Here is a 14,700-nt window from a genome sequence, read left to right as displayed (position 1 = left end):
AAGATTTTTTTCCCCTCTAACTGAATTTCAAACTAATTGTTTGAAATTAAGCTATTTTATGGAAAGGTATATGTAAATTATTTATACAAAAATGCAAGTTTAGTAAGTAATAGTAAAGAAAATCCTGCTTTAATAAGCTTTGATGTTCTAAAGTATTCATAAAAATGGATAGGAAGGGAATGCACATATCCAAGTCACCATATAAACTGCTCATTTTTACATGAAATACTTTTTAAAAGAAGTTAGCACTCACATCTGCCTTCAAATGGGTTTGCTGCTCATAAAGCACAGTATTATCCTGAATGAAGAGTGAATCTTTACTTTAAAAGTAGCTACTTTGCTCTGAATAAATTTTTAAGAGTCTGCTTTATTTCTGATTGTGAAGTAGATGAGTTGGGAGGATCTAAAATGCAAAATGGTTAAGGCATTACACACTCATTACTAGAACAAGAAGAAAATAATTACCTTTTTTTTATTATTATTATTATTAGAGGGAAGGCTACTATGACTTCAATAGAACTGCATGAGTTTACTCCATTTACTGCATCCATAATTAAATACTGGGACCATTTATTTTATCAAAAGTATTCAAACTAAGCCTGTAATGAATTTACAAAAGAATTTGCAAACTCTTGGTGCAACTCTTAAAAACTGCCTATAATACACAGGCCTAACATTATCACAGGCCACATTTAACAGAGCTAAAGATACATAACTGTCATTAAAAGATTAAAATAAAACAGATATTAATATATAATTATTCATTGTTTTAAGAAGAATGAATAAGAATTACCAAGGTAAGACAGGGTAATTGAGGAAGGCTTTCCTTTTAAATAGTTTGCATTTCAGTGTTTATCCTACATAAGCTGTAAATCATTCTTCCTGCTTTAGCTTCAAACAAATCCTATTCCTCAGGATAACAACACACCTGCCTTTCACATAGGCTGTGCAGGGAACCCTCCCAGAGTATGGTACTTACAGACCTAAGATTTTTACCCTTTCCATACTGCATAATTAACCCACTTGGAAAGCTTCAACCCTACAAATGACACTAGTAAAAATAATATGCTCAAAAATGCAGTTAAAATGTAATCTGTTTAAGATAAGCATTTTTACTTCATACCTTTGTTGTCTGTAGTCTTAAAAAAAAATCCAAAATGCTCAGACAAAAGCAAAAAACAAAGGGAGCAATTATTTACTCAAAAAGAGGAAAATATTCACCAGCATCAACAATTTATTTGATAGATTCTGCACATCCACTTTTCAGAGGTATCTGTTCTAGCATTCGTTACGGATGCATAGCAATTTGAAGGACAAGCAGAAGATGCACTGAAGTGTGCATACAGGCAGTCCACATTAAAAATAAAATCCGTTTACAGGTGAACAATAGCTTATTATAGAGACAATCTTTATACCTTCAATGACTTGACTAGCTTCCCTATGAAACAAGTAAATCTGTATACAGATTTGCTTATACACGACTGGAATATTCTCTCTCTCTCTCAAAAAAAAAGGTTTAGTGAATGTGTAAATACAACTTGCTGTTGTAGTCCTTAAAAATCTGTCACATTAATATGATTAAGAAATTGTACTTAAGTCCTATCATAATATGCCTTAAAGTAAGCATAGCAGAGATTCAGTTACAGATCTTTTTTCAACATGCAGTCTCATCTCAATTTCTGAATAAGCATACACTATCGCAAACTAGTTTCTTGCTGAACAAGAAATAAAGAAGTAACTAACTTCTCTATCGCGTCGAAGATGGTAAGCAAGCAAAGGTCAGTGCTTTGAGAACGTCTAATGTGCAAGTACGTTTTGATTTCCATGAATGAAAATAAAGCAGAGGAAGGAGAAGCTACCAATCTACATGACAGAAGTCAGCTATCATTGTAGGAGAAATTTAAGATATATTCTGTCTTTGCATAGAACTGTGAAAGGCAAAGCTGAGATGGGCATTTCTCTACGAAAAGCAGTCTGTGGATCAAGCAAGAATCAGACTGTGGTTAAACAACTGGTATCTTTGAGAGGTGACTATAAACTCACTACACCCTTTATAACCCTTTTAACTGAATCACAGGTTTTTTAAAAAAATACTATAAGCTGCATGATAAGATAGGAACAAGAAAATTTAACAAGATGTGTATGGTAAGTATTCAACTACAGACTGTGGTAGTTTAAATGAGAAATGGTAAGAACTATGTTAAAGAATAAATATATTATAAACCATTCAACTAAACTGAAACAAATCAATATTTAGCAGTTAATATATTTTACTTCCAAAACTTCAAAGGAGGTCAGAGTATTGAATTTTGGAAATCTCTCTCTGGGCACATTCAGCCAGAATTTATCAAGATACTAAATGTACTTTTTTTAAAACAATTTTCTCAGAGAAGTTTTTATTTCAGTTTATTCAATAGTGCATTTGCCTTTATACTTGCAAAACCTTCACACATTCCTCAAAGCTAGTAGTACTGAAAACTGAACACTTTACTGTGATGATGCCTTGTGTGAATGACACTCACACGCCTCAACAGGAGTTCTTCGAACCTGCCTAACAATAGACTGTCCCTCTGTCAGACATTTTGCTAGCTTCCTTTAGACGGGTTCATAGTTAACAGATGGAACTAAGACCCAGACACCATTGCTCGGCAGTCTGCTATGTCAGTGCTTATAATATGCAAGAAAACCTTAAAAAAACTCAGGTACCTTCAAAAAAGCCTTGTTGCCAGTTGAATGAAAAGGAATATATCTAGTCCCTCTTTATTCCCTGGAAAACAAGAAAGATGTCTTGTAGACCAAGAGCATGTGATCATGCTGATTAGTTTCAAAGACCAAATAAAGATCAAATTCAATATTATGGCGTTCATTAGATAACTCTTGCAAAGCAACATCATTCTAAGAGACTGATTTGCTGCCTCAATTCTGCTTTTATCAGGCCATCACTGCAGCAAGGAAAGATAGGCACCCTTCAGAAAATGAAGATGGTCTGAAATCTTGGTGGTGAGGGGCAGACAGTCAAACAACAGATTGAAAAGGACAAACCTGAACTAGCACTCATCCCATTTGACCATGAAACAAAGATAGCACTGATAAGAAAGCTATAGTAAAAATATAGCTAAAAAAGCCACTTAGTAGTTATGTTCATATACACCAGCTACTGGAGACGCACACCCATCTCTTCACTGTTAATGACATTTTTAGACAAAAATATGAGGAGAATGTTTCGAGAGAAAAAGGATAAAATATTTTGATTGAGTTGACTTTCTACTGACAGGTTCATAACAAGCTGTTAATTCTCCCAAATATGACATTTAGAAGCAACCTACTGCTTCCACTGAAGATAGAAGGCTACATTCATCTTTCCACTTAAGCCACTGAGAAAGCTCATCCAAGGGTTGACAATAACTCCACCATACAAACAACATGAGATGAAAACATTAAGTTGAAGTTAAAAAAGTAACTTGAAATTGTATTATTTACCCTAACAATTTCTTACAGCTGAATTTCATCTACCTATCAAGTTTCTAGTATAGGCTAAATGAAGAAGGTATTTGCTAACAGAAAGCAAATGATTAGGTAAGATCTCACTCAGCTGCTCAGTTTCTTTCCTCAAATGTAGTAATAATAAAGTGAACAGAATCCACAACATTACTGGAGGAAAGCAAAGCAAAATCATACCTTAACAGGACAAAAGTAAGCTAAATCAGAAGTTCTCTTCATACAAAGCAAAGTCTCTGAAATTTCTAAGCAACTGATATCTAGCAACTCCTTTTACCTCCTGAGTAACTAACCTTAAATGTTTTTTTTTTTAGCCATGTTACCAGACACCTCAAAAGTCAGGCTTTGTTCCTACTATGAATGTTTTCATATATTACAGGAATGGTGATCAGTGTAACATTTAAGCCGCCTCCTTAAGCGCTAGCAATTTTGGCAGAAGAAGTTAGACAAACAAGACTGTCAAATATATATTCTGTATGCCTGACAGTATTACATTCTAAGAATGTTAATGACTCGAACAAAATAGTGATATTATTTTTCGTTGGCAGAACACTTCAGAATTACACAACGACATGAAAACTCACTCAGAACTATCCGTGCAGGTGGATCACTAGCAAATTCTGAATGTCTAAAATATAACGTAATATACTCTGTGGACAGGCATACAAATTTGAGATTTCAAACTAGTAACTGGAATATGCACAACCTCAAACTTTTTAAAGAAATAACATGTGATTTTGACTGCACTCTATGCCAGAATGCGGAGCCTAGTGCTTTGTATGCTATGACAATGGATCTAAGCTTCAGGAAACACACAAGTAAGCTTCCCTAAGATACTGCCGGTCTTAAAGAGAATCTTTCCTTGTTTCTTCACAGAATTCCTGTGGTATTAAGATCACTGTGTTTCTATGGCCTGGCTGGATCAATACACTCATTTTATCCACTCTTGTACTGAATATAAGCTAACTCATAGAAACATAGAAAAATGTCTATTCCCTGAATACTGAGAATACATTTTCTGCTCTTTCAGTCATATAAACAGACATTGACATGTTGCTTCAACAGTATGTTGTCACAAAGGTATGGATAGGAAAGGTAAACCAGGAGTAGAAATTCACTGAAACTACCTCTAATGCTCTTACTGTTTGCAATCACTAGACCTGGTATTTCTAAGTCAGGTTTCCTGAAAGTTTGTTACTAGAAGCTGGGGAGGGTCATTTGTGTGGCAACCAATGCTTCCTGCTTTGTAGCTCACACAGCAGAGTTAAGCAGTGCAAAAAAGCGTCTCCTGCTTCTTCCTTCACACTAGAATGCTAAGTTCACTGAAAACAAAGAGGAGCTACAAATTCTTAATAAGCAGAGGGTTCCATCAGTCTTTGACCTGAAGGGGTAGCAATCTTTTAATGGTAGTAATCTTTCACAGTTTTAACTCTAACTCTGATAGTTATTTTCATCAGCAACAGTCTTTAGAGCATGTATTGGCACACTGCACACAAGGAGGCATGATACACAGATATTCCTGCAATCTCATCATACATCATTACTTCTTCCTACCACTCTGTGGGAGTCTTTTCATAAATGGACAACTTATTAAAGTTAGCCTCACCTTGAAAGAAGTGCATGATAAATGTCAGCAAACATTTAGCTAATGACAGACAAGATCTCTGACAAACAAATCTTAATTTATTGTCTTTTTTTTATTAGGCTTACTTTAAGAGATCCTTTTTGTTTTATTTTTTTCAAATACTAGCCATGAGATGCCAACCTAGTTTTGGGTGCAAAGAAAACCCTAGAAAGATATATGGCATCTCTAACGTGCCAAAAAATGATGCTACAGCTCTATTACCACATAATTTCTTGTTAAATGTTATGCCAAGCCTACTACGCACAGAATAGTGCAGAACATTTAACATACTATTTGTTTTTTTGGCCACAATTTCCAGGAAGAATTGAGGAATCTCAGCTTTATACATTTTTTTTTCAGATTCTGAAGTGCCCTAAAGCAATATTCTGGACCATCTTCTGATCTAGCAATATCAGCTGCTCTCTCAGGGAAGGACAATTAAATTACTGTAGAACTAATTATTCTTCCACCTCTGCTTCTTGATTCTTCTCATTCTGGAAAAAAAAAGGGGGGGGGGATCTAACAGAAAAAGACAGCTATGAGGACAGTAGATGTGGCGTATGAATGCATATCCTTAGCCGTTCAGGGCTGATGAACACAAAAATTAATTGGCAGAAAGAGGAAAATAAATAAAAATATTATTGTGGGATGTCAGACCTCTACCATTACCTGTTGAAACACTGCTGTCAGGACTCCTTCTGATATTTTTTATTTGAAACTGCTGAACAAAAATGGAGACAGAATGTATGACAAGTCTGTATCCCAGCAAAGACAGCACAGACACTCAGATAAAAAACATGATATTAATGTCTCAACTTTTGCATTTTATATCATTTTCAGTAACTGACTGCCTTCTTACCACTGTTGATGTTGTATGTCTTAGCAAAGAAAATCAGATATTGGACCCTCTGTACAAGATATACTGTGGATGACAAATAGAATTTTTTTTTATCATTCTTACAAAGCTGAAAACATATCAAAAAATGTCCATCAATGGGCTTTAAGCAGTACTGCTAACATGCTTGTTATAAATTCTTCATATTACAGAAATACCCATCATAGATCAGTAGATTCTTTCTTGTTATGCAGTTTAAGTAATATTCCTTGATAAATGAGGGATATCTACATCTCACTGGAAGATGAGGAAGAGAATTTCTTACACAGAAGAGAATCTACAAGAAAGACTTAGTCCTGAACTATGGAAAACCATTAGCATTCACTGCTTGGTATAACAGAAGATATGTACAGCTATAAGGAAGGATAGTGCAAAATTTTGCATGCTTCATTCACATCTGATTCACGTATTTTAGTTTGGATGATCAGAATTTGCATCTGTAAAAATACTTCACAAAATGAATTAAAAATAAGATATGAAAAAAGATTATTCGGGGGGAAAAAAACTTTTTTCCAACTTTCTAATCACTTCACCTCTGAACAAAAATGCTAGAATAGTCAAATACAGAATCAGAAAAAAATATTCTAGCAAGGTGAAAGAATGCCTGAGATTACTTATCGTAGAGGGGAAAACCAGAACTATAGATTCCTATTGATCAGAAGTTGACTTTTTTGGCAAATTCTATATTCTAATATATAGCTTGCTCCTTCATGTTTAAGACTGCATACTAATACAGGCTTAAAAGAGAGCATAAATTTTTGCTTTAAGCTAACAGATACAGCCCTATGAATATAAATAATTTAGTAGAAGAATACACTAACTGCATGGTCAGAGGCTAGAAGGTAGAATAGAACTTTTGTTAATTTTTTCTGCCACTTATCTCACTACAAAATGGCTTGTAACTCAATGATTTTCCATCCTAGCACAAATAGACTTCTATTTTTGCCACTACAATACATGGTAACAGGAAAGTATCCCCTCCTCTTCTCTGATCTGAGACAGTGAGTGATTTTTATTCAAAAACCTCAAAGTTTATTCAACATGGCACTGGAATGTATCTACTATTAGGTTATCGTCTAATTCTTAGCCTTTAATCACTTGAAAAAGCATCCTGGCCTTTTAAAAGGTCAGAGTAGAGCAGAATCCAGTGAAACATAACCATCTCCTGTAGAAAAGCTGTTTCCCATATTAGAATATGAAAAATGACTAGAGATGAGCTGCTCACTCAAATTAGAAACAGAATTTCAGTAAGGATTTTTTTTTTTTTTTTTTATCATCTCCATCTGCTGGCAGGTTTTACATGAAATGACTGCTCTAGCAAAGCCTGACTTCAAAGAAAATTATTCACTGGCAGAAACCAGCAAGGTACAACAGGAGAATAAATTATAGTCAAAACAAACAACAAGAACAACAACAACAATCACACTAGTACATCAGAAAGAAAGCAAGCAGGACAAAATATAAAACATAGATGCTGAGAGGAAAAAGAAAAGAGAAATAACTGACAGACAATTCAGAGATGCATTTTACATTTCTAGCACATTTGCATGACAGAAAGGGATGCTAATATTAGACTTGATTATCTGAGCAGAGGAATCATGTTATTGTCCATCCCGTATTATGCTTACCTCATCTGCTTTCATCATAATATTATAACTTTATTTTTTAAAATTACCCAAATTTACCAGATTCCATGGTCATCTGAAGTAATCCATCAAGAGCACTGGAAAGCAGACCTCTACTGGATATTTTTAAGTGACTTAATATAACAGGCACACATTGGTACTCCAAAAATAAAGACTTTCCTTCATCTGTCTTCAAGTCTATGCAAAGGGAATCAAATGCCTGAGCCAGGTAATCCGCTGAAAGGTATCAGAAGGGAGACAAAAAAATTTTTATAACTACAGTTCTACTAAACAGTACATGAACAGCTATTCTGAGAGTTAGTGCTGCAGATATATATTAGAAAAACAACAAAAAGCTAAATGGCTGAAGATGCTAATTTGTTTTTTTATTTAAAAACATCCTCCACCTGTATTTGCTCCTTAACAAATTCATTGTGTTTTAACTCAAAAGAGTGGACAAAGATAACAACTCATATGTCGAAGAAAAACTTACAAAAAAACCACAGCATATCTAGTGTTTTACATGAGAGAAAAGACAAATTGATGTAATTTGAGACTGTTGGTTTTGCCATCTGGAAAACCTCTAACAAAGGAGTAAAGGTCTGGATCATCTGAATGAGAGGAATTACATTCCTTCTCATAAAAATCTGTAGAAATTTAAGTTCCAGTGCATACATTTTATAAACTCATCCATTTTAAAGTGAAATAAATTATACAAATAACTCGGATTAAATGAACTTATCTAATTTTCATAATTACCTGATTTCAGATCTTTCTCAGCACCTGTGAATAACACTGATTAGTTGAAGTGCAAAAAGTTAAACTTTTGCTACTGGATAAATTGTTTCCTTATATTTAACTACAGTGCCATCTGCTGGATACCCAAAATGTTGAAAGAAAACAGGAGACGCATGTTTAAGCCAAATGTGCTACTTTGGCATAATAACATAGGTCATTAGTGCCATCTTGTCAGAATGATCAAAATTCATATGTAGTAATTTAAGTATGTGTAACATCAGATCATCTTTTCCCTTTTATATAAGCCAGTAGTAAAAAGTAATCATAAGAAGCTAAACTGATTCATTCTAATCATCAGCTCTGATCTGCTTAGGGTAGGCCTCTGCAGTAACTATCTTTCGTATTGCAATTGTTTTTGCACCAATTTTAGCAAGTACTTCTAGAAACGTGAATCTCAAAGTAATTATCATGCTTCAACAAAATAGACTGAGTGAAATTGTTCCCTCCAGTAGCTCAAATGCTGTATTTGCTCGTTAATAGTGTCAGAGTGGTCTTTAAGAATGTTTAAATCGTCTATTTACCCTAAGTATTCACAATGTAAATATAGCACAGATCAATTAAGCATAAAGACACATTAATGTTCTTATCCACTTAACCTAAAGAGATTATTTCCAGGAATGGGAATGTTGTTCATTCCATATCAAGAAATATCAAGGGAATTTAATTCTTTGGCATCCCTGGTTAATGTCAATTAGGCTGCCAAAAATGACAGCAGCTTTGCTATATGAATCTCTGCTTCCTAAGAACTGTCTCAAAACATGTAAAAAGAATGATAAAAAAAATCACGTAAAAGACTGATTAAAAAAAAAAAAAAAAATCAGATGCCAAACTGGAAACTGACATTCTGCCATGGTTTTATAAAATTAACCTACAAATAGGTTATATCCAGACACCTCTGTAACCTCTCTCCATCTCTTCATGTTACCTGCCAAGAAGATGCTGACTCTCACATTTTCAAAGACATTTTTAACTATTGAGAGAACAAAAATAGAATCACCAAGTAACTCGAGCTGGAGATCATTTGGTCCAACCCTGCCCAATAAAGGGCCACCTTTATCAGCTTGCTCATAGTCATAATCGCACTTCACAGGTGAAAATGATTGTGTTTTGACATTATCAAAATGATTTTTAGTTTAAAAATGTCTTCAAAAAAAGAAAAATAAGGGGTTTGTAACACAGAGCTGGAAATGGGTTATAGAGACGTTCAATTTTAAACTAGCCTTGTGGATCTCATTCTTACATAAAATCCCTGCTACACATGCCACGGTACTGTAAGTGGCTGCAGGTAGGCTGCAGTGACCTCTTAAACCTGCTCTGAACAGCATGTAATTAGTATTTTCCTCCTGCCTTCCACGGCAGGATATAAACACCTCTTGTTCCCTCTTTTCCCTGAAGGGAGAAAAGGCCCTCCCTGAAGGCAGCAGCTAACAAATTAGCTGAAAGAATTTGATATGTGTTTTCCACAGTTTTCTCTCACTACATCCAGACACAATCTGATTCTTGTTAATTTGTAGTGTTTATTTTGAAACTTTTGCCTTCTCTCTCAAACCCAAGTGGCAGGAAAGACCCAATTTCCCCCTGAAAGTATAGAATTCTATTTTACATGACTATTGTACATCTCTTCTAGTGAGGAAGATGGGAGGATCCTGGAAACAACATGGAGGGAGAAAAAGGAAAAGAAAAAAAAAAAAGTACATCAAAAAGTCATTCATCCTGCAATTTGTTTTACCCCCGAAACACAAACATTGTTTGTCTAATAAATGGCAGGAGTGAGAACTGAAAATGATGTACCTGTTCCAGATACAATAATCCCTTACCAGACAGTGGAGGCTGTCTAGACTATACTGTTTAAAAAGCTTTTGTGACTTTATTTCTTAAAAAACAAAACAAAAAATACACAGAAAAATCAAGTCTTCATAAAATCAGAAGCTCAACTAGATAATCAGAGAGTCTTACAGAGCATTCCATCTCCCAAAGACAAACCAATTAAATAATGCACGTTCCTAAACGATAATAAACTTACATAAGCTTGTTACATGTGCACTCCAGCTCAGCTGGGGTGGTATGAAGTTTAGATATAAAACTTACAGATGAATACAATGATTTGAAGATCATCTAGGACAGAAACTTACAGCTATGCTTTCAGACTTTCCTGTCATTGTGAAAACTGTACTGGAATCTCTACTTCCTAACTAACATACAGATAATGGAGCAAAGTATTTAGGGTTCAGAGCTGACCCATCAACTCTGCTGCTTTTATGCTGACAGATTTTTACTGAATTGGCAAGCAACATTGCTTTATAGCAATCAAATCAGTCCATTATTGAATTAAAGCCGTACTGTCAAACAAGAAAGCTAACGGTAGAAGTCCAAATAAGACATTCTTTTGGACACTCATCAAATCTGCAGATTTCTGATTCAAGACTCTTTAAGCACAATTTGGAACAAGTATTACTGCTGTAGTATTCAATCAAATCATATTTAAATCAGAAATAGATAAGAACCTGTTTAAATGACCAGAGCTAATCTGTAAATTAATTTTAAAAACATCACTATAAACTGGGATCTGACAGAAAAGCATCTGAGTTCATGTGTCTTATCAGAGTAGTTAATACTCACAGTTCACTAGAAATAGCCTACTTTTCTCATGCCTTTTAAGAAAGTGCTTTTAGTCTTTCCAGACCATTTCTGTTTTCAGAGAAGGCCCTATTGAGAAGATCTGCCACAGCATCCTGGAAACTCTGCACAGTGGAACAACTGTCATGACCTTAGGTAGAAGTCACTATTTTCAGAGTTGTATTATCTCTTGACAAGAGTACGCATGACCTTATTTGCCTTTGCCTGTTAATATCATATATTGCTGTACTACCTCAGCATGTGAATTTTAAAAGATTCTGGAAGAAAAGACACTTTTCTTGCTAGACATGTGCTAAAGTATTTTGATGTAAACAAGAACATTAGTACCTTTGCTACCAAGTCTATTTAACAAAGTGAAAATCTAACAAACAATCACTTCAAGAAATGGCAATTTCATAAAGCAGCATTGTTCAGTGTTGGTAGATGTTGGATGGGGAACCATTCACAGTGATGGACTAGATAGGAGAATAGGGGAGACAGCAAAAAGGTAAGCGCTGGAGTAGAAGCTGCATGCTAAACTTACACCCAGGTTCTAAACAATTTCAGGACACATTATCACAATTCAATCCAATTAACAATTGTAATCCGTTACAGAAGCTGCTTTCTATCTCTCTACCTAAAAAGATGCACATCAGATTTATCTATAAAGATAGGTGTATTGTTTATACCTAGCTGTATCAGAAAAGCACTATTGAAGACTCTGCAGCTGATCAAATTTTCAGGGGATAGGTAAGTAACCTACTAGCTTAAAAAAGACAGGAGTCCTACAACTGAGTGAAATTTGCTACTTATTTCAACTTATAAAGTTGTAACTAGCTGCACAACTCTATGCAGTAAAGATCCTGGAGATCCAATTGATCCTACAGTGATAATTTGACAGGATTACCAATGTATCTTTTCCCTTTCTTCAGAAACATTGATCCCTCTGACAACAAAGTGATCATACATACTGCAACATGAAATTAGTAAGAGCAATTAATTGTTAGCACCATATTTTGCTTCACAAGGTAGTAAAACTTGAATAAAACACCCTTTACAAGTAAGGCACATGGGACACTACAGTACAACTGAACTGATGAACCCTGGGTATTTGGGTTTTGTCCAGGCACAGGATTGAAAGTTGAGGGAGAGCGAAGGGCAGGGAAATAAGAACTTACCTTGTGTCACCGTCTTGAGTACAACTAAAGTTGACAGAAACCTCAGAGGCATAAAGGAACTCTTAAAGAAAGCTGCTGATTTTGATTTACTCTCATTAGACTGTTCAGAAGAACTATGCAGGTTTCCCTTACTTGTTACGCCTTTGAAAACTTCTTCACCAAGTCTCCTCATTGTTGATGTCATTGCTGCATACTGTTACAAATGATGAATTCATTTAGTGTAAATATTTAAACACATGAAAACTGTCTACTATGTACAGAATATGTTCTGCTAGGGATTAAATTAAATGCATTGACCCTATATCACAAATACAATTCCACACAAGAGATACTACTTTGTATTCCAAAAGCAGTCCCACAGCATTAGCTCTGGGCTTTATCAACATACCTTGCACAGCAAAATGTTAACATTACCTAAGTTTCCTCTGGTTCTATAACAAGCTGAGTTTCAGTCAACCTATCTATTACATTATACTCCAATTTGTGAGGATGATGAAAGTTAAGCACTATAAAAGCATTTACAGAATCAAGGTCTAAATATGAACCCCAAAAATACTGCACAGGCAAGAAAAGCCTATTAGATCTTTCATTATAAACTATACAGAAAAACTGTTTCAGAACAAAACTTATCAATATACGTATTTAAAATATACTTTCTTCTCAGCGCTGAAACAACTTACTATTCTACTGCATTTTAACTCAACACACTTACAAGTTTTCTCAACTTTTGCAGAACTATTGACAGTGCTACGCAATACTGTGTCCTTATACTGTGCTACTCTTTTCTTTATTATACTACTAAATGTTTCCTTATAATGTGGCAGTCTAGTCAAAGAAAAAAAAGGAATGTCTTGTGATTAAGCCACTAAGCACAGAACAACGAAGTCAGAATTCCGTTTCTTTTCTGCCATGTACTCCATCAATTTGAATGTCTCATTCATAAAATGGACATAAAAATACTAGTTCGTAAGTTTTGTAGACATATGTAAAGATACCATTTTCAAGATGCTAAGATACAACAGAGATCACTATGTAAAAAATCAGCCACATATCTCCGGTAAAGAATATGAATTTATACCTTGCAAAGATAGAAAGATAGGTACCATTTAAAAACATCAAATTTTCAAATATTTTTAAAATATAGAACACAAACTTCTGAGAAGTTAGTATTAAAATAAGGTATTTTAAGAGGACTACTTGTTTTACCTGCATACCAGCATCTAGCTGTCTTATAGACCAGTAAATAAATTTAATCACAGGCATGTGTAGTGTAGGATTCACAAATGGCATCCACTGGAGTTGCTCAGCAACTACAGGCAAAAGCTGAAAAACATATACAGGTAAAATTACATGCAGTGTATAAAATTACTATGCAAACTAACTAAATTAACTATGAGTTAATAAAAAAAACCTAAAAATAAAAAATAAAGAATCCACTGTTTTTCTTAAGAGCATAATATATTGCAAATGTAAACACTCATTGGGCAGAACTCATCCAAGTAACAGAATTATACGCAAACAGATTTTAAATTATATAGAGGTTTACATGCAAAAGTGGAGATATTTTCTACAAGCACAGACTCTATTTGCAATCCAAATAGATGTCTTTTATCTAATGAAAAAAATAACTGTAGAAACAGGTTTTCTGAACATCTCATTGATTTTCAAATGTTGGTATCTCCAGAAAGAAAATAATAAAGGTTAAGTACAGCAGTGATATTACTTTTCATAAGTCACATACTGAATCTTTCAACATAGGTATTAAAGTATTTTAAAACAGACATGCACACTTCCTCAGGAAAAAAAGAATAGTATTAAAATTACAGATAAAATACAAGACATTATCAGCTGACAAAAGTAACCTGAAGTAAAAGACAGGTTGAAACTTTCAACTTGAGACTGAACACTACAATTACTTTTCCTAAAAATGATCCATTCATATTTATATATATATACACACACACAGATACAAATACATAATATATAGACACATACACGCGCACACACACACATATGTAGAATGAATATATATATATATATTCATATATATTCATATATATATATATATATATATATATAAAATATTTTTAACATTAATGAGAAATGATCTGTTATATTTCATTGCTGGAATTAACACTGATTTATTAGCGATTTTTTTTTAACTATACTATCCAAAGCATTTATATAAGAGGCAGACACATTACACTCAAGGTTTCTTAAAAAACAAAACAATATAGAAATCCAATTAAGCAATCCAAATCCCTTTACCTTCATACACTTTTCCTGGGTGTAAGTTTTTTTAGAGTTCTGGGTAAGCAGAAGTTTATGACTGTCCTCTCCTTCTTCTTGTATTTTTATTTTGCTAAGATGCTGGTCTGAGATCCAATCCATAAGAACAGTTAAAAGCTCATAAACTTGAAAATTCAATGGTACCTGTAATAAATGAACAACATCAGATATTTCAGC

At 34.2% G+C, this 14,700-nt stretch overlaps 1 protein-coding gene across 4 annotated transcripts in view; it reads right to left on the bottom strand.

Annotated features, from left to right (window-relative positions):
• The window catches only part of CCDC138 (coiled-coil domain containing 138), a 35,422-nt gene that overhangs the window by 7,659 nt on the left and 13,063 nt on the right, over nucleotides 1–14,700 (bottom strand). For 2 of the 4 annotated variants that reach the window (XM_062575238.1, XM_062575261.1), the window contains 4 exons: nucleotides 14,503–14,667; nucleotides 13,441–13,557; nucleotides 12,235–12,427; nucleotides 7,703–7,879 (listed from right to left, as the gene is read on the bottom strand). In XM_062575238.1, the coding sequence (XP_062431222.1) occupies nucleotides 7,703–7,879; nucleotides 12,235–12,427; nucleotides 13,441–13,557; nucleotides 14,503–14,667 (652 nt within the window). The remainder of the gene's footprint in view (nucleotides 1–7,702; nucleotides 7,880–12,234; nucleotides 12,428–13,440; nucleotides 13,558–14,502; nucleotides 14,668–14,700) is intronic. The other 2 variants (XM_062575247.1, XM_062575253.1) reach the window with 2 other exon arrangements.

Source organism: Rhea pennata, chromosome 1 (genome assembly GCF_028389875.1).
Source record: "Rhea pennata isolate bPtePen1 chromosome 1, bPtePen1.pri, whole genome shotgun sequence".
Taxonomy (NCBI): Eukaryota; Metazoa; Chordata; class Aves; order Rheiformes; family Rheidae; genus Rhea; species Rhea pennata.
The sequence above is the reverse complement of the archived record's forward strand: the minus strand, read 5'-3'. Positions and strand labels throughout refer to the sequence as shown.